Genomic DNA, 24,815 nt, shown 5'->3' on the forward strand with positions numbered 1-24,815 from the left:
AGCAGAAGAGTATGGTTCTGCTCTGAGATGAGACTGTATTTGTAGAGAGGGAGAGGGAAAAATATGTTTGTGAGTTGAAGAGTTATTTAGTGTTTTGATTCTAGGAATGAAGAATTTCAAGGAGGTAATTCCCTCAGGTTTTCAATACATTGATCTTTGAAGTAACATGAAGACTTTGGCTGGAAAAAAAAAAAAGAAAATATAACCTTTCTTAATGAGTGGGTGAGTGGTGGTAGTGGGTTTAAGCACATTACCATTGAAGTGAGTTTTGTGCTGGTGCTATTCAGGGTCTTTTATATGCATCTTTCATTTAATGTCTTTCATTTGGGGGAAATGGTAGGCAAAAATGGATTTATCTGGGGAATTAAACTTGATTTTCTTATTACATCAAACTCAAGCACAATTTGAATCAGGTCATTAGAATTACAGTAGGCTAAAACTGGTGAAAAATAAGTTTGCTGAAAAATCAAAATTTCATGCACAACTTTCAAAACATAAATACATTTAATCCCTATTAAAACTAAATCTGCTTTCAGTTAAGAACTGCTGTACTCATAAATGTAATACATGAATGATAAGATCTATGAAGTTTAATATTTCAAGATATTATGTCTTGTTTAAAATATGAAAATATAACTTCTGTTGCAATAATAGGTTTTCCAGTTTTCCAGCAGTGACCTTGCAAACGGTTCGGAGGTAATCAGTGACCCTTGAAATCACAGCTCATTGTGTGTAAAATATGAAAAACAACCCACAACCAAACCCAACAAGGAACCCTCCAATTTCAATGTGTCTTTTCTACTGATCTTCCACCAGGTTAATTACTAACCAGCATTTGCTGCTTGTTTTATCCTCCCCACCCTTTATCTTCCACTCCTTATTCCCTGTTCTCTTAATCTTCACGTTGTCACTAACTGAATAAATTTTCCACCTTTCTTCCTTTTCTTGGACAAGAGGAGCAACACGAAGCAACTTTTCTAGCAAGAATAGAAAGTGTTTTGTTACTTCTTGCAGTCTGCCGATCTCGATGGTCCACTAACCTTCACTCAAAAGCAGCCTGTGTTTTCTCTCACCAGCTCTCGACCCCCTTTAAAAATCGCTCAAAACCAGAACAGAGCAACCATTCTGGAAGGTTCTGATGCTCAATATTATCTATATTCTTTGCTTTATCTTGGTCTTAAACTTATTTGTATGTGTGAGTGTTTATTTTTTTAGTAATCTCAGAGGAAGAAGCAACTATATGTATTTCTACAGCATCAAGCATACTTTGGGGTATAAAATGCTTGTAAATTAAATGCACAGCAAAAGAAGACAGCCCAGACTGACTAGCATCAATTAGTACCATTATTTTGGGGCTAGGGACTGGCTTTACCTGCTAAAACATGAATCAGGCCTAGATTTCAAGCACACGGTCATTTTGGACACTTGTTGATTTATTGGCTTTGATTTGTCTTACTGCAAAGGTACAGGATGCTAACAGGACATGAGGCCAGCCCTGCATTGAGATTTGGAGCACATGCATGGATGGAGATCAAGTCGTAAGGTTTGACCTTTGCCTTTCTTTGAGGAGTGATGCTGGTGGGGCTGCCTTCCAAAGCTGTGAGTCTTTGGAGTGCTAGCAACTATCCAGTAGGGGAAACAGGCAAAGTCATTAGTGCCTCTGTCTGCACACAGGGCAAAGATAACAGCTTCAGGAGAAAGATAAAGAGGGAGCAAAATAGGAGAACAAAGAATAGTAGAACAAGAAACCCTGCACTTCTGTTTTGTCATCCCAGACAAGGAGCAGGTTGTACAGAACGTGCCCTTCTATGCTTTTTCTTTCTGACCTCTTTGGCTGCTGCACAGTAAGTGTTGCCACTCTGTCATAAATCTGAAATGAGCTGATAAGCTTTCTGTTTTGTGAAATCTCTTAATTTAGCTGCTGATGTTGTTCCTTATTTAGGATTTGAATCGCCTTCTAAGAGACTTGCACTTAAATTGCTATTAAAAGTGGAGCTTAGCCATAGAAGTGACGCGGAACTGGCACTGCTGATGGCAGCAATACTGGAAACATTTTTAAAAGCCGAGCCCTGTCCTCCTTAGTTGCTTTTTAAAAATGGGCTGTAAACACTGCTTTTCTGAAAAAAATGACGCCTTGATGCAGAGAGTTATCTTTGTCTCATATGACACTGAGCATGCTGCCAACAAAATTATAAACTTCTGGTATGTTTCTCTGGTCTGTGAAATTGGCTAAATATAAAGTGTGCAGGAAATATAAAGCATTGCCTCTTCAAGAGCTATAGAAATTGCAAGGGCAAACAGCAGTTGACATTCTGTTCATGTGTGTTCTACTTGATGTGTAGATCAGTCTGGGTAAGTGTTTCTAGCAAAGCATGTACTAGTAGCTTCATTTTGTCATTTTGCCTGAAAAAAATAGTTTTAGGGAGGATTTTAGCCAGTATTTTACAGCAAAGACTTAAGTAATGGCATATAAAAGGATCATGCTCCATTAAATTTGGAAAACTTATTTGTGCAGGTAAGTGCTTTATGTCTGGATTAATGAGTAACTTCAATTAGTTGCTGTTCTACAGTATAGTGTTTGGGCTGCTTTTTCCCTATAAATACTCTCTTTGTTTTCACTCAGACGTTTAGCACCCCAAGATGCGCGTTGCCCTCAGTAAGCTGCAGTTACTCCTGATGGGGATAGTTTGTATTGCAGAGTTTCGTGCTGTACCATCTGCCCTTCAGAAAGGTAGGATGACAATTTCACATCTAGCTTTAACAGTTTGTTAAGTACTAACGGATTTGTTCTTAGTGACAAGCATGGGAGTCAGTGCTGAAATAAAGAAGCTGCACTAGTTTCACCCCTTAAGGTTTTGACCCTAAGATCTCGTAGACTTAGACAGAAGGTAGCATTAGCATAATTGGTCTAGTTTTCATTCTTTACCAAGTTCTAATCCAAGTCTGTAACTGCAAGTTCTTTTTTAATGAGTAATTCTTATGAAACTTTTGCCTGATTTCTTGATTCAGAATGAATAACATTAAATGAAGATGATTTATAATTAAATAAATAAAATTAAATACTCTTAGATTTGTAGTGTTAATGAAGGTCTTCGTTTAGCATGTTACCCACAGGCTGCAAACAAAATATAGTGAGCCCTCTCTTCCGTTATTTTAAAATTCGGACTATTCTTTTTTTGGTACAATTAATGATTGCAATTGTTCATCTTCCCTTCATGAAGATTTACTAATTTATAGTGAACTGCAATGGAAGTCAGATCTTGACTATTTGCACAACCATTTTGCTTCCATTTTAAATTTGCAGTAGTAAAAAGGGGAAATTTACAGCTTGATTTCCTAAATTCTGCAAATCGCTCGTTTTCATTTTAAAAACCTATTTTGGCTATCAAAACAGGTGTGGCATCTAAATCATCATAATAAGTTGTCACTTAAGCAGTCCAAAGCGTAGTGTTCTGTAGAATGGTATTCTCTTACTTCAGCGTCCTGCCAGGCAAATGGATGTGATGCAGTTTGTACAGAAATCTCTTGTATAGAAATCTCTTGTTGGACCAGTGAATGACACTGGTCCTGAAGCAGCCTGTAAAGCAGTCAGGAATCTCCTGGGCTTACACATAATATTAATACAAATATTAACTTGAAACTTAAACTAATCTTACTTATATTAGGAGAACTGATTTACTCAATGCTGAAAGAAAAAAGGAAAGATTTAGTTTACGAATCTGATTTTTTTTTTTTTTTTTAGATTTGTTTTTGCCCATTTCCCTAGTACCAAATTCCCCTTGGTAAAACCTAAATCCTGGGTGTTTTTTAAATTTTGTCTCTGTTTCCTCTTTCCCCTTTCCTCACTGGATCTTTGCAGATGGGAAAAAGGTGGGTGCAGAGAGAATTAGGCAAGAATGAAAAAAAAATCAGATAAATGAACTGGATCATTTCTATATAAAGCTTTTTTTATTTAAAAGTAAGTAGCCATTGTGTCAGCATTATTGTGACACTGTAATCACTTGCATCACCCATGCTAATCCTGAGGATAATTGCAAAACCCTTTTTGTAGGTGTTGTAAGCTGTTTTTTATAGCTTGGAGGATTCTACATTTTCCAGACAGTGTATATAAGCATTAGTCCTCCATCCTTTGACTCAACCACCTATCTGCCAAAACAACAAAGTGGATGGATGCTAAATTTTTCCCAATGTGGTGTTTAACAGAATTTGTAGCAAAATGTCTTAAAGATGTGCTTGGCTTCAATGAGTTTTCATACAGCTTTAAGAAAAAATAAAATTGTGGCCACTGTTGGGTTTGAGAAGTGCACTACAAAGAATTCCTCTGTTAGAATGTGCTGCTTGGCAGAACTGGTTGCTTTGCTTCTGTTTTTCTAAAAACACTACCAAATCAGTCATTATCACCACAAATATTTGTTTCTATAAATATACTTCTTTACAAATACATAAATATTATCAGCTTCACTTAGCCATAGTAGATGATGATAATAATAATGAGTTAAGAAGAAACAAAGTTGGCCCAGTAGTAGATGTTCTGGAGAAATTCAGAACATCTGATGTTGACCAACATCAAACTGCTGTTGGTCATCAGGTTCTGTACGTTGTGCATTTTGACCCCATTTGTCCAAAATATTTTAAGTACAAATGCTGGGTGTAAAGAGATTTCTGAAAGTGATAGTGAAACAGTGGTTTGGTCCCAAAATAATTCCAAAACTTGCTTGGAAGAGAATGTTGACATTCAGAAAGTTTAAGTAAGCATGGACCTAGTGAGAACATTATTATATATATATACACACACAGACATTTGCTCATGGGAGGCAAAATTTAATACCTGTGATACAATTGAACAAAAAAGTGCTTATTTTGAGAACTTCTGCTAAATAAATTACATTGCCCTTTTCTTAGCCCAATTTAGCCTTAGTCTGGGTAGTTTGTGTTAGGAACTATAAAATGTGGTTCCTTTTGTGGCAGAGAGACTGCACTGACCTCTGTGCCAAGCCAGACCTTCCAATTCTGTGTTACAAAAGAGTAGAAAAACTTAAATCCAGACTAAACCCTTCCTCCTTTTTCCCCTTTTACTTCTCAGATCCTAAGTGCGGGCAGCAAATTCAAGAGAGAAAACCATGGAGTTACCTTAACCTTTTCACTCGGATTGTTGGGGGAAACCAGGTGAAACAAGGCTCACATCCATGGCAGGTTTGCACAAGCAAATGTGATTTTATCTTCAGAACAAAGTCCTGACTTTTCCTAGAAATCACAAAAGAAGAGAGCAGGTATACTTTGTGCTTGCTGACACTTCTGGTGTATTGTTGAGCTCCACCCTGCTTTTATGAACAGCACTGAAGCAGGCAGAGAGGACACGGAATCTGTCTTGCTCCCTGATAAACCTTGCTTTCCATTTATTATTTTTTTGTCATTATTTCTAAAAGAGCATCTGTATATCGGTCTATTGTAAAGAGGCATTGGTGAAACTGCTCGAAAATAGGGCACCGAAGGACACCACCTCCAGCCCCTGACTATTGTCAGGCATCATGAATTTGCAGTGCTCCAAGTGACCAGCAAAGGAAAAATTCAGAAGTAACTAGTAACCTTTACAGTGTGCCGAGTGCCTCAGTGGCTTGGCATTTATTGTACGTATGTTGCTTTTATCCAGGTGCCAAGCCACAGCTGAGGGGAAGAGCAAGGTTTAGGATCTCTTAGACTCAAGGACTGCAAGAATGCCGTAAAAGTGTGTTTGCTTGAAGTACAGCATGTACTACAGCTGTGTGGATCTTCAGACCATGCCTGCATGTAGTCTCTCCTTTCTTCCTCAAAAGCAATCAGAGCAGATTTTCTTTCTTTGAAATAACTTCTTTATATGATGCAGGTTTCCTTGAAACGAAGGCAACAGCATTTCTGCGGAGGCACCATTGTTTCTGCTCAGTGGGTGGTCACGGCAGCTCACTGCCTCTTGGACAGGTATGGATGTGATATTTCAGGAGCAGGCTGCAGGTGCAGAAAAACATTGATTATAAAAGCATGTCTGCGCTATAGCATCTTTTTGTGGCTATTACTTACAGATGCTGCCCTTTAATTTGTATTTTTTCCATTCCAATTTGTATAGTTTCTGTGTTTGTGACAGAAAGGGAAAAAATCCAAAACTTTTGAGCATCTCAAAAATAATTAAGAATAAAATAATCTCACAGGGATTGGTGGAGGCTGATTTTTGTAAGTGTAGGTAAAAAATCTGCACCTAACTATAATTAGCAGGTGACAGCAATTTTTTTTTTAGCAGTAACAACAGGCAGAGTATATGTGATTATATGGTGAATGGTAGAGTACTGACCTCTTGCATGCTGATGATGTCCAGCCTTAGTACTAACAAACCCTCCCAAAAATAAAAGGGTCTGTGAATGTTGTATGGAAGGTTTCAATCCCAATTCTGTGTTGGTTTCACTGAGGTTCTACTTCCTTTATAATTAACACTGAGTCTTTGTACTAATGGGTCACCTGGAATTATAAATTTCATCTGTATGTGGCATTGTATGTGATTACATCTTGGTCAAATTAGCCAATAACTGCAGAGTTAAATTAACTACAGAAGGACAGGCAATATCTAAATCAGCATAAAGTCTCTGGACACAAAAGTAATTCTTCACGTCTGGTGAATAAATTTGAGGTGTAATAAAAAGTTTATAATGATTGCTTCTGTGTTTCCCTGCTACACATCTGATCTGGCACTGGGAGACAGAATTCACTATGTTTCTAAGGTATAAACTGAGAATGCCAGAGAAGTAGTCTTATTTTTTCTGTACTTTCCTATGTCCAAATCTTCCCACCTCCTTCAAAAAGCAGTGTGACTGAACATTTTTAAACATAGTAAGAGCACCTGGTTCCTTAGTGGGCCACCAAACCACAGCCAGGAGTATAGTTAAATGATCTTTCTTCTCAGTCCTTTTTATCTCCTAATTTATACTGCAGGGCATGAGTATGCCTAGAGCTAGACTCTTGCTAGCTGTATGTATTAAATAAATCTGAAGATGAAAGGTACTGGGTATCAGTAGTAATAACTTTTCTGCTTAAAAACAACTGTATTTTTTCCTTTCATTTTGAGGATTCAGTAGCTGAACTTTTATTTTTCTATTGTACAGCAACATACTCCAGTACTTGAGTGTCACTGCAGGAGAGCACGATTTAAGGATCAGGGAGAATGGCGAGCAGACACTCCCTGTTAAATATGTCATTAAGCATCCCAACTTTGACTCCAGAAGGCCGATGAACTATGACATTGCCCTTCTGAAGCTAGATGGAGCCTTCAACTTCAGTAAGGCCATAGTTATCTGTGATCTTTTTCAGTGGGGAAGGTAAGGCCTTTGTTCTCCCAGATACTGTGAAAAGTCTCGAAACTCAGTTTAAACCCATTACCCAGCTGTCAGATTATACCACTAAAAATCTCCAGTGTTTTGCAACTGAAATATTTGAAATACTGGAGGCAAGTCTGAAAAATGTATCAGTTGAATTAAATGGTCTTCTTCAGATTTAATACTCCCTTGAAGAAAAAACTTATTTCTTTTTGTATACAGGAGAGTAAAATCTGACCAAATAGGTAGGTTTATTTTTTTTATCTAAGGTGTAGGTGGAGATTTTTGCCCCTGGTGAACAGTAAAGCCAGTCAAAGGCAGACCAGAGCTCACAGAGTACCACAGTACTGTCTTCCCACCTTACACCCCCTCTGCTATTCGTCCTCTTTCCCCTCTCTGCATACAGGAGCTTGGGATTATCTTCAGTCGTGGCAGAGTGGTCCTTCTCGGGGCTGGAAGGGGAAGGGAAGGAGAGGACAGCTGTTGCTGTTTCCCAGTCTGTGAGCCAGCCATTTCTCAGCTGACACTAACTTTGGTTACTTCACATCAGTTTTACGATGGAAGATGCATAAGAGAGTCTACCTGACACTTTGCTCTTCCAAAGGCTCCAGCTTGCATCGCTAGGTTTTCTTTCTTTGCCACCACAAAGATGAACAGCTACTTTTTCTGACGGAAGTTTGGATCATGGTAGAGGCTACATTTAACCTGAACAGCAAGGCCTGGGCTGAAGCTTGTGGTGCTCCTTGCTTTCTTTTTCCATTCCAAAACACTATGAAGTGGAGGCACAGATAAATTGTCAAATGCCAGACTAATTTTTCAGATGTCACAAAAATAACAATATTCTTTAGTTTTAAAAAAGCTAGCTGAGAAAGAAAGCTTTTTGTTGTTGTTCTTTCAAATACTTACCAATGAAATTCATGTATGTGTGTGGCAGGTTCATCAGTTTTGCCAGCATGTCTTCCTGACCCAGGTGAAAAATTTGAAGCAGGATATATCTGCACTGCTTGTGGTTGGGGCCGTTTAAATGAAAGTAAGTCACCTGGAATTGTTCTTTGACATTCAGGTTTCTTGTTGTCTTATTTCTGAAGCTATGAACTTGATAGAATAGGCCATAGACCGGAAAAAAAAAAACATCAGCTGGTCATAAGAACTCTAATCTCAAAATGAGATTTTTTTCTAGCTTCTATGCCTACCTGTGAATTACCTCAAAATATATAGACCTGTATTTCTATTTTGAAACATTTTGAAATTTATTCAAGTAAAACTGCTTATATACACAAAATTGGATGTTTATGTAACCGTAAGATAACTTGGAGCAAGTTTACAACTTTTCAAAATTTTTTTTGGTGTATTACCAGTGACATTAAGTTCACCTTTCAGCATTTCTTACAAAGAATTTTTGTGTTTCAGATGGATTACTCCCTCAGGTCTTATACGAAGTCAATCTACCAATCCTAAACAGTAAGGAATGTTCAAGAGCACTATCAACTTTAAAGAAACCCATTCAAGGTGACACTGTAATGTGTGCTGGATTTCCAGATGGAGGAAAAGATGCCTGTCAGGTCAGCTCAGCAGAGGGCCTTGTGTACTCACAAATGTCTCTCAGAAGCTCAAGGCTCTGTGTGCCTAAATGAATAAATACACCGTAAAATGCAATATTTGGAGTGTATTTATTTTGATATGTGAATTCTTTCAAAGGTTCTGTATGGGTTGATGCACTTAATTACATGATTCCATCTTAATTATTGTGTAAGTTCTATGACAGGTTCCTGAGAGGAGTTTGGCAATGTATCCCGTGCTATAATGCTTTGGGCTTCTTAACTTCTGAACACTTGATAGGTTAATTAGTTAATGTTGCTAAGGTCCTAAGGTGGAAAGTACAGAGTCTTGCCTTGGATTACAGGAAGAAAAGTAAGTGAGATAAAGGTTAAGTGATTGTTCGTTGTCATGGGGGTAAAAAAACACAAACTCCTCACTCCTTTTTACATGCTAAAACACAACAGGTCTGGACCCATCAAGGACTTAGTCTCTCTCTCCCCCTCTTGGCAATCCTGACTAAACACAATAAAAAAGAGTCTTTCTCCGTAGTTTTTTTTTTTTTTTCAATTGCTATTCCCTGTGTTGCATGTTTATTAGTACAGCATAAAAGAAAACTCAATGTACTCTCTGAGGCTTGCCCAGTGGCATGCACCAACTTTTGTAAGCTGTGGGTTGTGGGCTTTTGCTTGTGTTTTAAAGGGAGACTCAGGAGGCCCTCTTTTGTGCCGACGCAAGCATGGTGCCTGGACTCTTGCTGGTGTGATCTCCTGGGGCATGGGATGTGCTCGTGGCTGGATAAATAATGAGAAGAAGAAACATTACAACAGAGGATCTCCAGGAATATTCACAGACCTCAGTGCAGTGCTTTCCTGGATTCAAGAGAACATGGGTGCTGGTATTGAGTCTCCACAGTAATGTGTCCCTCACTTTTCACAGCTCTTCTGTCTCATAATAATATTTCATTTAATTTTTTCAAGGTATAGCACTTATATTTTCCCCATTTTTCCTGGCAAAGCACTACAGCATTTCACAATGCCTTTAAGTATATGCTACTGATTGGCAGTTGCCAAAAACGAATCGAGAGCATTGTAAATGTTTGCTTCTCTTCCACTTTGCCTCCTACTCGGACTATATGTGTGTGTATAGAGAATTTTTTTTTTAACTTTAAGAATGGTCCTTTTATCCAGCTAGCCTGTTAGCCTGGTGTTTTTGTTTTTAAGTGGAAATTCACTGGTTGAAATTATCTGAAATTCTATATGTACCTTTTTGAAGTCACTTGTCATTTTTCTCAGCTAAAAAGTGATGGATCAGACATTTGACTACATGGGGAAAAGTCATGCTCTCAGAATTGTTTTTACTTACTCTGCTCAAAAGCCTGCATGTGCCCTCTGTACAGGGGAACAGCATGAAAATTATCCATCACTTCCAAATTCATGGAGCTGGAGATATAAATGACAGTCTGTCCAGGGGTAAACTCAGAACATGAAGAAACTGAATTAATATTTTCTTCTGGTTTGGGTTTTTTTTTGTTTAAAAGTATTGGAGATGGTGTCAAAACTTACAAAGAGAACTGAAAAACTGAGGAGGGGTGTTTAAGAGGTTTTGCTAGTCAATGAAAACAAAAAAAACGCAAGGGAAAAAAATAAAACTTTCCCATTAGAAACCAACTTCAACTGGTGATTGAAAAAAGAAACCCTCATAATGCTGAAGAAAAATGAAAATGGCTTAGCTTCTGAAAAATATTTTGGTTTTCAATTTATAAACAAAAAGTAAAAAAAAAAGAGAGACAGGGTCTTTTTATTAAAAATTTACTCGGTCCATTTTATTATCAGGAAAAAATATGATTCGCAATTGTAATAATTAAAGGGTGTTGGCTCTAAGTGAACAGAACAAGCGATATGGTAAGTAAAGTGAAAACACAATTTTAAGTTGCATTGCACTAGGTTTTGCTTGCTCACTCTTTTATACTCTTACACTGGTGCAAAAGATCTTAACTGTAACTGCTGTCAGGGTTACTGTCTCTGTGTCCCTGACATGACGCTAGCAGTTGGATTCCCCTACCCTTACCTGAAATGTATAGTATTTACTTAAGAAGTATGTAGAGAGTACTGTGCTGCTCACAGGCTGAGCAGTGGCCTATCAATGTATGATTCATTCTAGAAGTGGCTACTCCAGAATTGTTTATTCCAAAGTCAGCATTGCCTAAACTTGCAATTTTAGTTTACTTCCAAGCCTAGTTTATGTAGGCATTATGTCCCCAAGAAGCATTTGAATTTGCCTCAGTGCTAGCTGTATAAAATTACCATTTCACACATATAAAAATGAAGCCTACATTGTGAATATGAAACTACAGTAATTTATTCTTCTTTTTTCCACCCCCTTTCCCTATCCCTTCTTTATTAGATCTGAAAATGAAAAGCTCCACTGGTGAGTACAGGATTTTTTCAGTATCTTCTATCTGGTTTAGAGTATAAAAAGTCTGATATATAATTTATGAAGGAAGAAATGAAATGTGAAGTAGCTTGACTCATCAAAGCACTTTTAAATGTATGCTTTAAATATATACTTTTTTCCTCCTGGTTCTGTAAAAAAAAAATTACTTATGTAGGGTTGTACTTATGTACTAGTGACTTCAAAAAGGAATTTTCCTTAAGACAGCTACATATATAAAACCATATTTTTATTGAAATGCAAATAAAATTAATGGGAAAAATGTAGAACAGAACCTCAAGCAATGCATGAAATCTAGTAAGTGAAGCTGGTTCTATATAAAAATATAGATTCTAAATAGAAAGTATGAGGTAAATTAGTAGAACTTTTGCACAGGCTATGAGGAATCTATCTACTTGTCTGATGTCTATTTCTATGAATAAAATGTGAAAAAAAACCACACCGTGAAACCCAACCTGGGATGTGACATGTTATAAAATTGAAGTCTTACTTTGATTCTGCCATGTTTATGTTCTTGTTAGGCACTCTGTTCATCTAGGTACAAGTTCACATAAAGATACTAGAACTGAACCTTGTGAAGTAGATCTTAAAATTTTAATTTTAGTAATCTAGAGTGAGATTTCTCAGATGATAAACCAGCACATGGCCAGTTTGCACAGACTTGCTGTTGCCAGTGAGAATTGGGTATTTAAGTGCTGTTTGTGTATTTTTGAAATTTTTTACTGTTTTTCCTAGGACACTTCAGGTAAGATAATCTTATAAGTACCTGACTCCTTGAATTTGTTTTCATATACATAGTTGTTGATAAATTTCTTGCTGGCTTATCTTGCAAGGAGAAGGAAAGGCAAAAGGAGACAATTTTTGTAAGTAATTTTGTTTCTAGCGACACTTATCTGGAGAGGAAAGCTTCTGCTTCTTCTATTTAAGTGTCTTTAATACTATATTGTACTGTTGCAAAAGTCTCCTGCTATAGCATAACTAAGGACATTATTACAAATGGCTGCAATGAACACTTTTCTTACGTCCTGAGGTATGCGTTTTTCCTCCCTGAAAAATATTTATACTGAAATCCTCATTTAACAAATAGTTTCTTTAAGGTAAAAAGCAAGCACGGCCATTTGTACAATAAAATATGATAGTGTGTTTGCAGTTCTTCATTTTTGCTCCCAAATTACATGTTTTAAAATTGGCTTACCACAGTTCCAAATAAGAGAGAGAAGACCCAGCATCATTTTGCCAGCAGAAACAGTATTCTCTAGATGTTTGAGCTTTTTGGTGGAACAGATGATCACATACATGTCAAACCTGATTCCTTCTATTTTGTTTTAACTCTACAATGCAGCATTTTGTAGCATTCAGGATGGCAAACTCCCTGACAGTGAAGGAGAGTTACATTTTCCTGGAAGTCCCAAACAGTTCTATCAAAACCACCAGTAAGTAGATGAAATGCAATCTTTCTCCAGAAGCTGTTCCCCATACCACTGTAGTTGGGGTTTTGTTGCAGTTTTGTGAATGGGAACTAATTTGTTATTCCAGATTGTGTGTATGGACTCTATTTGTACCAGAAGGGAATTATATATTGCTTCGGTTTTCCCGCTTTGATATAGAGCCAGAAACATTCTGTGACTATGATTCTTTATCAGTCTATTCAAAAGACGATAGACTTGTTGGTGAGTTGCTATACCCTTATTCTTTGAAATAATCTGTCAGTGTGCTCTTTCGTTCCAATGGCAAGTACACCCAATGAGGACATTGCATTTGATTATGTTTTACTTACATTTTCATGATGAATACATTGTGACATATGATCTAAAATAAAAGATGAAGAGTGTGGAAGGAGTAAAAATAGAAAATGCCTGGTAGGGAACTGTGTCAGTATACAACTTTCTGGTGTCAAGGATTTTCAATTTTTAGTGGTGTGCATTTATTTGGGCTAATGGATTAATAGGGAATGTAGAGGAATGAATAGGCAATTTCCTTGTAATCCTAAAATTTTTATAGCTAAGTGCTAAAAATGGTACATGCAAGTTTTCTCAAGTGATTGAAGACTTTAAACAGTGATTATTGCCTAATATTATATTTCAGGGAAATTCTGTGGAGGAGATCTTCCATTACCTATTTTGGTTGGCTCCAATAGTATAAGGCTGAAATTTGTTTCTGACAACAAGGATTATGGAACTGGTTTTTCCATGACCTACAAAGCTCTTACATCAGATATTCTTCCTGGTAAGTCTAAGTCTAGTAACATACCTGTCTGCATTCTTGGGTGGTGACCTGAAAAAATTTTCAGGAGAAAATAAATTGGAGGAAGCTCCTATGATATTTATATGTGGATGGTGTTATGAACAAGGTAAGCGTGGTTAGGCTGCCTTGTGACATTGTGGAGAAACTGGGATGCCAAAGAGATAGGATAGATGCTGCTGAGAGAAGCCCTCCTTTAACTTTGCCTCTTCTCTCATCCACTTTATATAGGATCTCATTTCCTTCCTTACTTCTGGAATGTTTTAAAAGTCAATTAATAAAATAAACGAGCAGAATTTCCAGATGAAAGCTGCTTTGCTAGTGCTAAGCATACATTCCTGGAGCAGCCCTGAGGGAGGCAGCTAAAGCTAAGATTCGTGGAGAATTTTTCCAGTTTTGCTGTGCAGAGTGGTTCACCATCCCTAGGGAGCCACCCACGGGCCATCTGCTGTGTCTGGACAATCCAGTTACAGACAGACACCTGTTGTTCCTGTTTCTGCAGCTTTTCCCGCTAGTTCCTTTCCTTTGCAAAGTGTAAGGGCAGAGTGTAGGGAGGAATCCCCTCTGAGGGGCTTTGCCACTGCATAACCCATCAGGAAGACGTTCTCTCTCTTTTATGTCCAAAGAAAGTTGGCAGATGTTCTGACATGCCCGAGTCCTGCTCTTTGATCACCCCACACAGGTACCTGTGCCTGCAGTGCACTGCCTGTAGCCAAAGGGGAATGCTATCGTCATGGTTTGAATTGCTTTTCTGCCTGGGAACAGATTAAAAATTGTCTTTGCATCTTTTTCAAACAGAAGGATTTGGCTTGCTGCTTTTGTCCTGTTCTCTTTCTCAGCTGTGTGAAAACATCACAAGAGCTTTTCTGGACTTAACTTTTTTTTGTGTGTGTGTATGTGAATGATTTAATAGGAAATCACAGTGCCTCCATTTTTGTTTTCCTGGATTTCCAGATTCCGGCTGTGAGTCATTAGCTGTCCTTTTTGAAGAAGGAGTGTTACAAAGTATGCACTATCCAGAGCACTACAGCAACATGGCAGACTGTCAATGGATTATTTGTGCGCCGGAGGATCATGTAATCAAGGTATAATATGAGCCCTCCTAGTGCCTACAGAATGGAAGTGGGCACCATTGAGTTAACATGAAATTATGCAGCTAAGGACAAGCATGATCAAGTAACATAAGCTTGAATAATGCTGCTGGATGCAGTTAAGAGAAATCACTTTCCATCCCAAAAGCCCTGAGAGGTTCTGAATTCTCCTTTAGGTTATAGTAAAATAGTATTTTCTGGTTTAAATTTATCATTACAGATTCCTCTAGCAAATGTAATATGTTATGTATCACCTGTGAGAGGTCTGAATGTCACAGAAACCAAACCCTAAAGAATCATTGAGAATACTGAAGACCCTATTATGGATCTTTGAATTTTTTCTGTGTGAATTTAACAACAATATTCATTTTTTCATTTTTTATTTAAAGCTTACATACCAGTCTTTTGAAGTGGAAGAGAGTGAAGATTGCTCTTATGATGCCGTGACTGTTTATGAAGATGTTAGAAAAGAGGAGGAAATTGGTTTGGTTTTTGATTTTTGACATATTTTGGGGATGACCTATTTCTTCTATGACTTTCACTAGCCCTGTTTTACAGTCTAAAATTGAGTTCACCACTAGAGTCTCAGGTGATTTTATAGGTACTAGTTTCAGTACCTTGAAAAATACTTGCAGGTATTGCTGCTTCTGTTCCACTTAGAGAGGCAAAGCCACATTGAACAGAACAGTTTTGTATATTTAATTTCTGTATGAAATGCAGTTCTGAATTCATGTAAATGAAGAAAAGGGCAGGACACAATAATTCGGTTTTATATTAATGATGAGACACAGCAAGCACCCAAGAGATCACCTTTTCACAGTCCAGTTGTTCTTCAGATGAGCATCCATGAAATTCTTGCCACCTTGCTGGAGATTCCCGTGGCTTACATTGAATGAGAGGGAGACCTGTCCCAGACAACTGATTTTAGCACTTGCTTGGTACTGGTGCTTAGATTAGCTGAAGATTAGCTGAAACACTAACAAGGGGAAATGAAGTTTACAGTGTGTTCTATGTGTAATGGCAACCTACGAGGATGGGTGCTGCAACAGTGTCTTGTGAAATAATGCAATGGTCGCTTTGCTCTTCTGAGATGATTACTGAACAAAGACAGACTGACAGCAATAATAGATCAGTCCTTCAGCTTCAGTCTGCTTATCTCTTCTCTTGTGCATAGTTATTTTTTACCCTGCTGTGTGAGAGCTGGAATACACAGAATATTGGGTACTAGCTTTTGAAAGAGATAAGGATGAAAAAGTACAAGTTAAACGCAGTGAACCTTTTCTTTCTCCTCTTTAGCCAAGTCTTGCGGATTTGCCCTACCAGCACCTGTTCTAAGCTCTTCTGCTGTGATGCTGATTGTCTTTCACTCTGATGAAACAGAGACCTTTGGAGGATTCAGAGCTACAATCTCTTTTGTTCATGTAAAAGGTAATAGAGGTAACTTGGGAGACTGCCTCTTTGGGGCAGCATGAAGGGCTCTTCAGAGTTCTTGTGCTCTAGGAGATTCTCATCTAATAAATTGTTTCAGTGCGAAAACTGCATTGTGAATCTATTGAGGCTTTAAACCAAGGGCCTATTGAGTGGGTAAAGAGAAACAGTGAATCTCCCCAAAATCTCAGAGTTTTGTTTTGTATAAGAGTATTTTAGTGCATTTTAAATAGCACTTTACAACCACGTGAAGATGTAATAGCACAGATCCCTTCTGTAAAAATCTATTCCTTCTACTATTCTACCTTATCCTATTGTAATAAAGGAAATAAAAGTGATTTTGTAATAAAATTATCATTCAATTGATATGCCTGCTAACACATTTCCTATTTTAATTTGCTAGATTTAGATAGTTTGGCTTCAACTAGTGAAGAACAATTTAAAGATATGGATATAACTGAAGAAGAAATACAGGTTACAACAGGTAAGCCAACCTGAGTTATATTTTCTTCATGGGAATAAGGAGTACCTTTTGGACTATAATTTAAATGGTATTTTCTCCATGTACTTAATGGATGCAGTCGGAGTTGTCCCAGAATTTTTCATTAAGATATTTTGAGGAAATAAAAAGATGAATAGTAACACTTCTATGCTTTAGCTTTAGAATAGCAGAAACTAATTTTTTTTGTTTCCTTCATCTTTTTAAGTCATTTACAGCAATGCAATTACATTATTTCAGTTTATATGTCAGTTTAAACCTTCTTGCTTCGGCAAAAATAATTGCAAAGAGTACAGGATTGCTGAAAATAACAAACAGCATTTTAGAACTTTCCTTTTCCCTTCCAGTATTTTATGGAGAGCAAGGTGAGTCCATATTCATTGTAGGTTTGAGGCGAAAACCTTTGAAGGTAAGCAGTTGATCTCATCTTGCTGAAGCTCTGTTTTTGCTAAGATGCATCTCCTCATGTTATCTCTAAACGTTTGGATCCTTTATAATGAGAGAAATTGAAAGATTTAGCAAACAAAGGGAGGGGGGAAGCCTGAGAAGTTGTGGGGTAGCTCTTAAATGGGCTGTTCTTTGCTACTCCAAATCTTAACCTCTAAAGACTTTTTGAGTCATCAGTGCTTTCTGTTTCAGATGATATTTGTGGAATGCCTTCAAATCAGCCCAGGTTCATCTTCAGTAGGATAATTGGAGGTGAAGAAGCTGTACCATACTCATGGCCTTGGCAGGTCAGTGTACAAATTTCAGATGAACATATCTGTGGAGGAGCAGTTCTTGCCAAAGAATGGGTTGTCACAGCTGCCCACTGCTTTAATTCTAAGTAAGTACACTGGGATGAACCCTTCCCTGGGAACATCTATAATTGAATGGTGTGGTTCTGCCCAGGGCGGCTGGCACGGTTTTGATTACCACCTACTTGCATCTCACACTGGCACAGGATTCTTTTGTTCCACACACATGTACTAGGATTAGATTGGCTACTAAGGAAGCAGCCTGCTTCTATAGGCTTGGTTTTCATTCAGATCAGTTTTCAGAAGAGAAGACAAGAAACTAAGTCCCTTGTCATCCATCAGTTACTCTTAGGCAACTTCTTTGTGTTTGGGTCATTTACAGAGCATGTTTTCATCCAGGTGGAATCAACCTATCCAAAAAAAAAAAAAAAATAAAAAAAATCCTGAATTTGTGTAGATTTTGGAGGATGTACAGGAGGCTTTTGTGCACAGGGCTGATGCCATTCCCTTATTAAGAGCCTATCAATCTGTTAAATCAGATTACATGGAAATATTTCTGTCTTTATTGAGAGGAGACAAAAGAATATTCTGTGTGACTTCTGGACTCTTTAAAATACTTTCTAAAATGCAATTTGTTTATTCATCTCTTAGGCTGGGTGCTACTTGTTTTGATGTTCAAATTAATCACAAGCACATTAAATTGAAATTCACATACATTGGGACATGAAAATATTTTTTAAAAGTCCTCCCAGGATTGCTGATAATTAGGTATTCTGGTCTGTTTTCAAATAAAGTTGCAATTACTTGAAAATGAGGGTAAGCTTTCACAAGCCCCCAGTGCCAAAGATCCTTAGGCATCTCTAGATCTATGATCTATATTATCCATTTCTTTGATTCTCTTCCCTACCCCCACAAAACTAAGAATCTGAAATGCAAGTGCTGCTTTGGATTTTGGACTTTGGCTTCTAGATTTCTAAATAATAGTTTGCAAAAATTTTATGTCAGGAGCATTTTTGTACTGTGTTGAACATACTGCTTTAAGAGCCATATTTAGGAGGAATTCTCTATTGTACATTGCTATCACATTAGAATTTGCGTATGTGGCTTAATGACTCTACATGACTAATTTCATCAGGGATTTATGACAGGTTTTCAGGCAGTTGAGAGGGTTTGGTTAAAAAACCAAAGGGTGAAATGAAATGTTTCTGTTGCATTTCTTTATGTCATTTGATAGTAAAGTTTTAGAGGTCACCCATTTTTTCATTAAGAAGGTGGGGACCAGCACTGTCTCTGGATGATGAGGACCATGCAGACCTTGTGTTCTGCATCAGTCACCCTCATTCCTTATAAAAGTGAGCTTTCTCTCAGTTTGCTCTGTGTTTGAGAGATCCTACTTGCCTCATCATGCGACTATTTCATGCTCCCTAGAAGACAATGGGAAGATTTCCAAAGATTTGTTTGGGACTAAGGGCCTCAGAAGCTGTCAGCCTAGGAGTACGTAGGGCCCTAGTATCTAATATACTTTCGGTGGGGGAAGTTTTAAGATTCACACGTTTCAAGAGTGCTGCTATACCAGCCTGAGAATGTACTTATTTATTTTCTTTTTCTTTTTTTTAGGGAACTATACAGAGACTTATGGATGGTGGTAACAGGGCTTCATCATCTTACAGAGCAAGAATACAGACAGGTGCTATAAGACAGCTGCTATTGAGCAGCTATAAGTTCTGCTTAACAGTAAAATATAAATCAATCTTGCAAAATAGTTTTTAATGTAAATACATCTCCCAAATTGTTCATGATGCAACAATCTAACAGCCTGCATGCGGACCTTAATCTGTGTTTACACAACACCTTTTGTGTCACTCTCAGAGAAATTGTGTCAACACAGACCTGTGCCTTCACCAGTAATGAGCTCCAAAGCTCAGCATTCTGGAGGAGGTGTGAGTGGGGAGTGTATTGCCTCTAAATTCCCCAGTGAGTATTACCAAGACAGAAATAATTGAGGCACAACTTTCCACTTTGCTCAGACTGGACAAGTGTTCTTCCAAAACCCTCTTGCTGCACTTGCTAGATGGAGTTTTCTGCATATTCCCTGATCCATGTCCAACTGGCATGATTTTGACTTGTTAATATAAGAAACCTGCTAACTTCAGTAGCTGCTTTTAATGTTTCCTCCTCTTAAAGCATCTTTCATATGGCCTGAAAATTTGTAAAACAAAAGTTACTTAAAGACTTAAATTCCCTTGTCATTCAGAAAATGTCAATGTCTTTGCTTTCCTAGAAAAGGTCAGTAAAGCAGTATATTATACATCCAAGATTTAACAAGACTACTATGGACTCTGATATTGCCTTACTACAACTGGCCGAGCCCTTGGAATTCAACCACTACGTGCGCCCAGTGTGCCTTCCTGCCCGGGAGGAGACGGTCCAGCCCTCAAGGGTGTGTGTTGTCACGGGATGGGGTGCACATGAAGAAGGTATGTGGTCCTTGCCATTTTGAAGGTAGCGCATGATGTAGCCGTGTTTTAAATACTATGTTCTATGTTGTAACATTCATTCTGTCTGTACATTAGTTCCTGGAGAACAGATGTGTTAAGTTTTCACTTTTGTAAGCTCAGCTAGACATGCAGGGAAATGGGTGGGAGGAAAGAAATCAGATAATTTAGATTGAGACCATTTGAAAAGGGGAAGAGTAAAGCTTCTTTCTGAAGGCTAACTAATGCCTCTACTAGTTTCTGAGATGTCTTTTACTTCAAGACAGAGAAAAGGGGAAAAAACTGCATCAGCTGGAAGTCCCCATCTTGGTGCTTGACATGTGTCAGAGCTATTACGTAAATCTTCCCAGTAGAGTGACCCAGCGGATGATCTGTGCTGGATTTCCTCTGGAAGAAGGCAAGGACTCATGCACAGTAAGTTATGCACATCACCTTTACCTTCTGACACTTGGGGTATGGCCAGATGGGTTCTGAAAAGGGGAGTGTTAAAACCTCACTAAGAGCTGTTTTCTTGCAAACAGGCTGTAAGTGATTTACTGTGAAAGACTCCTTAATGGTAGGATTTTAATTACTTGTATTACAAAAATGGATGTTTCCCTTGAACAAAGGTTATTTCTTTCTCTGCCTTTTAAAAACAGAAACCTCCAAATGCCTGAGCAGCTGGGACCTCTTGTAGCTGAACTGGTATTTTAAAAACATAAGGAGTGATGTTAGCTCATAACAAGATTTCTTTGTCCTTGTGCAGGGTGATTCTGGTGGCCCATTAGTTTGTCCTTCAGAAGATAACTCGGGTTTTTACACCCTTCATGGAATCACTAGCTGGGGCTTGGGATGTGGAAGGAAGAGCTACCCAGGAATATACACAAATGTTGGTGTTTTTGTTGACTGGATCAAGCAGAGTATTAATAGTAGTGGTATGTATCAAGAAAACAATTAAATGAATCCTCTTTTTGATTGCTAGATGCTTAATTCAAGGTCTTTTTCTAGGGTGCCATTTTTATATTTGGGTGTCCAGCACTTCCTGCAATCTTGGCCATTTAAAATACTCGTAGCTGAATGCCCAGAAACAGACAAATCTAAATCAGTAGTACTTCTGAAAATCTTATTTCTTCTGGATGTACTATTATTGCCTTCTCTATTGCATTTCTCATGTTGATGAGTGTGTTTTCCTTACTGCTGCTTTGCTGCTACATTTCTCAGGGTTGGGAGGAGGTAGGGAGGCATGAACTGACACATGGTGACAGCTGAGTCCACTTCAACAAGTTTACAGCTTGCCTTTGTTGATGATCTTTGCAAAGTTTACCCTGTTTTATTTTTCTTGTTTTTGTAGATCTCCCCATTTTCATGGTGTGATCATCAAAAGAGCAGTTCTGATGGACCACATTGTAAAACACTTCCAAAGCACAAATCTCATTGAAAACAAAATTTGGTGAGAGTGTGTTAGTTCATGATCGGTGACCAGGTTCCAAAGTAGCTGATACTTATCCTGGTGAATTTACGTTTGATTTACCTGAATTGAGACTTTGGCTTTACAGGTGTGCTTGGAACAGATTACTTGCAGGCTTCTGACATTTTGTTAATTTAGAAGGAAAGAGAGGGAAAGTAATCCACCATAAACCAAGCATATCCTTGAATGTAGTACTGGAAAGCATAAAAATACTGCAGAAATTAGATGAAATAAGTGCCTGTGTAAAACAACTGAAGGGGCAGTCAGTCATCCTTCCATTAAGGTCAATAAGAGTGTTTTCTCCGGCAATGTGAGGACCTAGGCAGTGGCAGGAGTAGTGCAGGACTGAGGATCAGAACATTGTCTAGTCATTAGTGATATGAATCAATCCAGTTGCTGGTAAAAGGGTATTTTTAATACAGTTCCTGTTTTAACAAATTGCATGTTGTTTAAACAGAAATGTTTGAAAAGACAAGTGTTACAGGCCAAGGGCCTTTGGCACCATGCAAGAACTGACAGCTGTCCTAATTAATCTATACATATAATTTAAAATGTACTGTGTAATCCACACACTGCAAACTGAGCACATTTACTTGCGAATAGCAGTTTGCATAGGTTTATGCATAGGTTTATGTCAAAATGGCTGCTTACACAAGAGATCATGATGACAGGCTCCTGTTAGCTTGGCAGACTGTTCTGTGCACAGTCTTACTGTTTAGAAGCTACATCAGTGTGATAGTACAATAGGTAACACAAGTATAATCCTTCTTTGACTCAATGGTCTGGAAAATAACTACAAAAGAAGTAAGAGATCTCTTTTTTTTTAAATGATATTAATGGAAAAAATCTTGAGAGACATGTTTCCCATATATGCATTTTGTGCCAGTAACTCTACCTTTTTGAAGACACTAGTTTAGAATTTATTTTAAAGATACAATTTTATTCTGTTGCCGGGGAAAAAAAAAAATCTGTCTACCTTTATTCCCAAATGAATACTGTAAACATTTTTCAACAGTTTCTTCTCTTCACTGTAAAGTTTCAGGCAAAAGCCCACAAAATAATGTGGAGCATGAACTTTCTGTGAAACTATGAAAGTACTTTATGGTGGAAGGACTACGGACAAATTCAGATTAAGTGTAAGGTACAGCTGTATTATATTATTGATAGACTATGCTTGTTCTATCTTTGACAAGCTTTTTGAACAGGTCTTCGGAGAGAAATGGAGGGAAAATATACTTTGCAATTTTTCATTATGGAAGTCTGATAATATTCAGCTATGGTAGAACTTGCTATTAGCTAATTATTTTGGTTTAAATATGCTGGGAGCAGATGTGTCTTATCCCTTGGTTGCTATTCTGTTTTGCTTAACAGGAACAAGATGAGTTAAAATACCTGTAACATTTTTATCTGCCTATTAATCTAATAGAAGGATATCAAGTGGGTGTGTTCATAAAGATTAAAAGGTTGGGGGAGAACTACAGCTGGTATCAGCTCTGCTAGCCCTATTGAATGCAGTGGTTATATGCCAATAAATTTATATTGCTTTAAAAATTCCTTTCATATAGTAGGAATGCTATCTTCAGTTATTTGTATTTGATTTGATTTTTGCTTAACTGCATGATGTTGACCTTTGTATTTCTCCTAGTATGGTTTTACAAGTAGTCTAGTTTTGCCTTTGTTATATCTTTTTATTCTATTGTAAGCTGATAGTATCTTTTAGCAATAATGTGAACTGGTTTGTGATGCAAATGAAATCAGATTTTAAAAAAATAAAAATTTACTTTCAATGGAGTTCATGCAATGGAATTAGTTTTTAAAAAATTTGTATGAAGTCCACTTTAATTCTTAACAGTTATTATGAGGCTTTCCTGAACCCTACAGTCAAAAGGTAGGATACTAGTAGCCTACCTGATTACTGAGGTAGGCTCAGGTTCCCTGCGTGCTTAAAATCTGGATATAAACCTTCTTCTGTTGGCATGTAAGTAAAAATATCTTGTTTGTAACATTATATGGAAGCAAATGAAGTTGAAATTACATTGTTCAGTGGCAATGTGCTAAATATTTAGAATAAATATCTACGTCCAAAAATATCTTGTTCTGACCTTTGGTTAACATGAGCATCTTTGACTAGAAGTCTTCCTTCTTAGCTCTGAAATTGTAGTCCTGCTCTGTGTGTGTGCATGGGCATGCATTCTGGGGGTCCAACCACATTGCCAATGATGCACCTAGATAACCTTTGCAGGAGTGGTTATTAGAGCATTTTTGTAGTTTTTGTTGGAAAGGGGAAATCCTAATCGGAAAATAGAAAGTATATAGCCATTGTTAAATCATATCTGGCAATAGTATGTAAAAGGAAGCAACCGTGGTCTAAATCTGGGTTCTGGCTATATAACCTGACAAAAGATGTTAAAAACATTGTTGATCTCTGACTCTGTGGCATAATGTCTGTAAATTCTTGCTTCATAATTCTTTTACCTTGCCAGCTCCTCCTGTTCTAGCTTAGGACATCATGATGGCTTACTGCACTGTACTGTTCTTGGTTGCTTGTGCTCCCATGACCTCCTGGATGAAGCCAGAGGAGCGATAGCACAGCAGCATCATATCCTTCCTTAGATGTATTCTGCCTGGAGGTATGCATGCCCTGTATTTCCTGACTCTCTCCAGAGTGAGTCTGCCCCAAAAAATCTGACAATCATAGTATTTAGGTAGTACCGTGGAACCGTATTCTTACGTGGTCTTCTCAGTTTTCTTCTCTTTTCCCCTAGCCTTTTCCCCTTTGTACTTTTTGAGGATAAGTGGCACAAGGGCAGGTTTTTTTCTCATTTAGGAATCCATTTACTGTCATGTTTTGGATGCACAGGAAGACTGTTACTTCTTCATCTGAAGGCTCTTTGCATGCTTTCAAAAGAGTGAATTGAGAAGTAATGCCAGAGAAACTGTGGATGTTACGGTTGTGTACGACAAGTTAACAAGAGGAAAGAATTAGGCTTGGTACTTTGGAAGAAAAAAAAAGTTTTATATAGACCAAACTCCTGCCTTTGGCTCAAAAGAAAAGAAAATAATCAGCAAAAATTGAAGGAGAATTACAGAAAACAAGAAATAAGCCTAAATGTTTCTCAAGCTCTACAAAACCCCTTACTTGCCTTTCTCTTACTAAAGGCAAGGAAGAGTCTTATTCTTGAGGGAAATTAATGCTTCCTATCAGTAGTGCAATTCGGAGAACCACTGGTAATTGCATAGCTGTGCAATTATTAGTCATAGTAGACAGAAGGTCCTGTCTTGAAAATTAAAAAAAAAATAAAAAAATGCTATTTATCCTTCACTTGTTCCTATTTATCCTTCAGGATAAATTCTGAAAGAGCTCGATTTTTCTTGTTGCTATTAATTTTTGTTCTGCTTTATTCTCCTTGAGTTTCGAGCCTTTTGCCACAAGGATATACAGTAGATTGTGGATGAAAGCAAAATACACAAAAGCTGCAAGCTGTACCATTACCATATTGTCACAAAATAAGAAGTCATAGCATCTCAGTGGGAGGATGTAGCTGCTTTA

At 37.7% G+C, this 24,815-nt stretch overlaps 1 protein-coding gene across 1 annotated transcript; it reads left to right on the plus strand.

Moving 5' to 3' along the window:
• Positions 1–2,640: 2,640 nt before the first annotated feature.
• On the plus strand, positions 2,641–21,171 carry OVCH2 (ovochymase 2). Its single transcript, XM_074149200.1, has 21 exons — positions 2,641–2,731; positions 5,084–5,193; positions 5,864–5,955; positions 7,128–7,300; positions 8,272–8,367; positions 8,748–8,899; positions 9,576–9,771; positions 11,280–11,303; positions 12,670–12,760; positions 12,864–12,997; positions 13,413–13,553; positions 14,523–14,653; positions 15,049–15,142; positions 15,956–16,087; positions 16,491–16,571; positions 17,226–17,412; positions 18,941–19,010; positions 19,605–19,800; positions 20,081–20,232; positions 20,564–20,732; positions 21,149–21,171. Exons 1-21 carry the CDS (start codon positions 2,641–2,643, stop codon positions 21,169–21,171), a joined length of 2,535 nt encoding a protein of 844 aa, XP_074005301.1.
• The last annotated feature ends 3,644 nt before the right edge of the window (positions 21,172–24,815 follow it).

This window comes from Numenius arquata, chromosome 6 (genome assembly GCF_964106895.1).
Source record: "Numenius arquata chromosome 6, bNumArq3.hap1.1, whole genome shotgun sequence".
In the NCBI taxonomy this organism is placed as follows: domain Eukaryota; kingdom Metazoa; phylum Chordata; class Aves; order Charadriiformes; family Scolopacidae; genus Numenius; species Numenius arquata.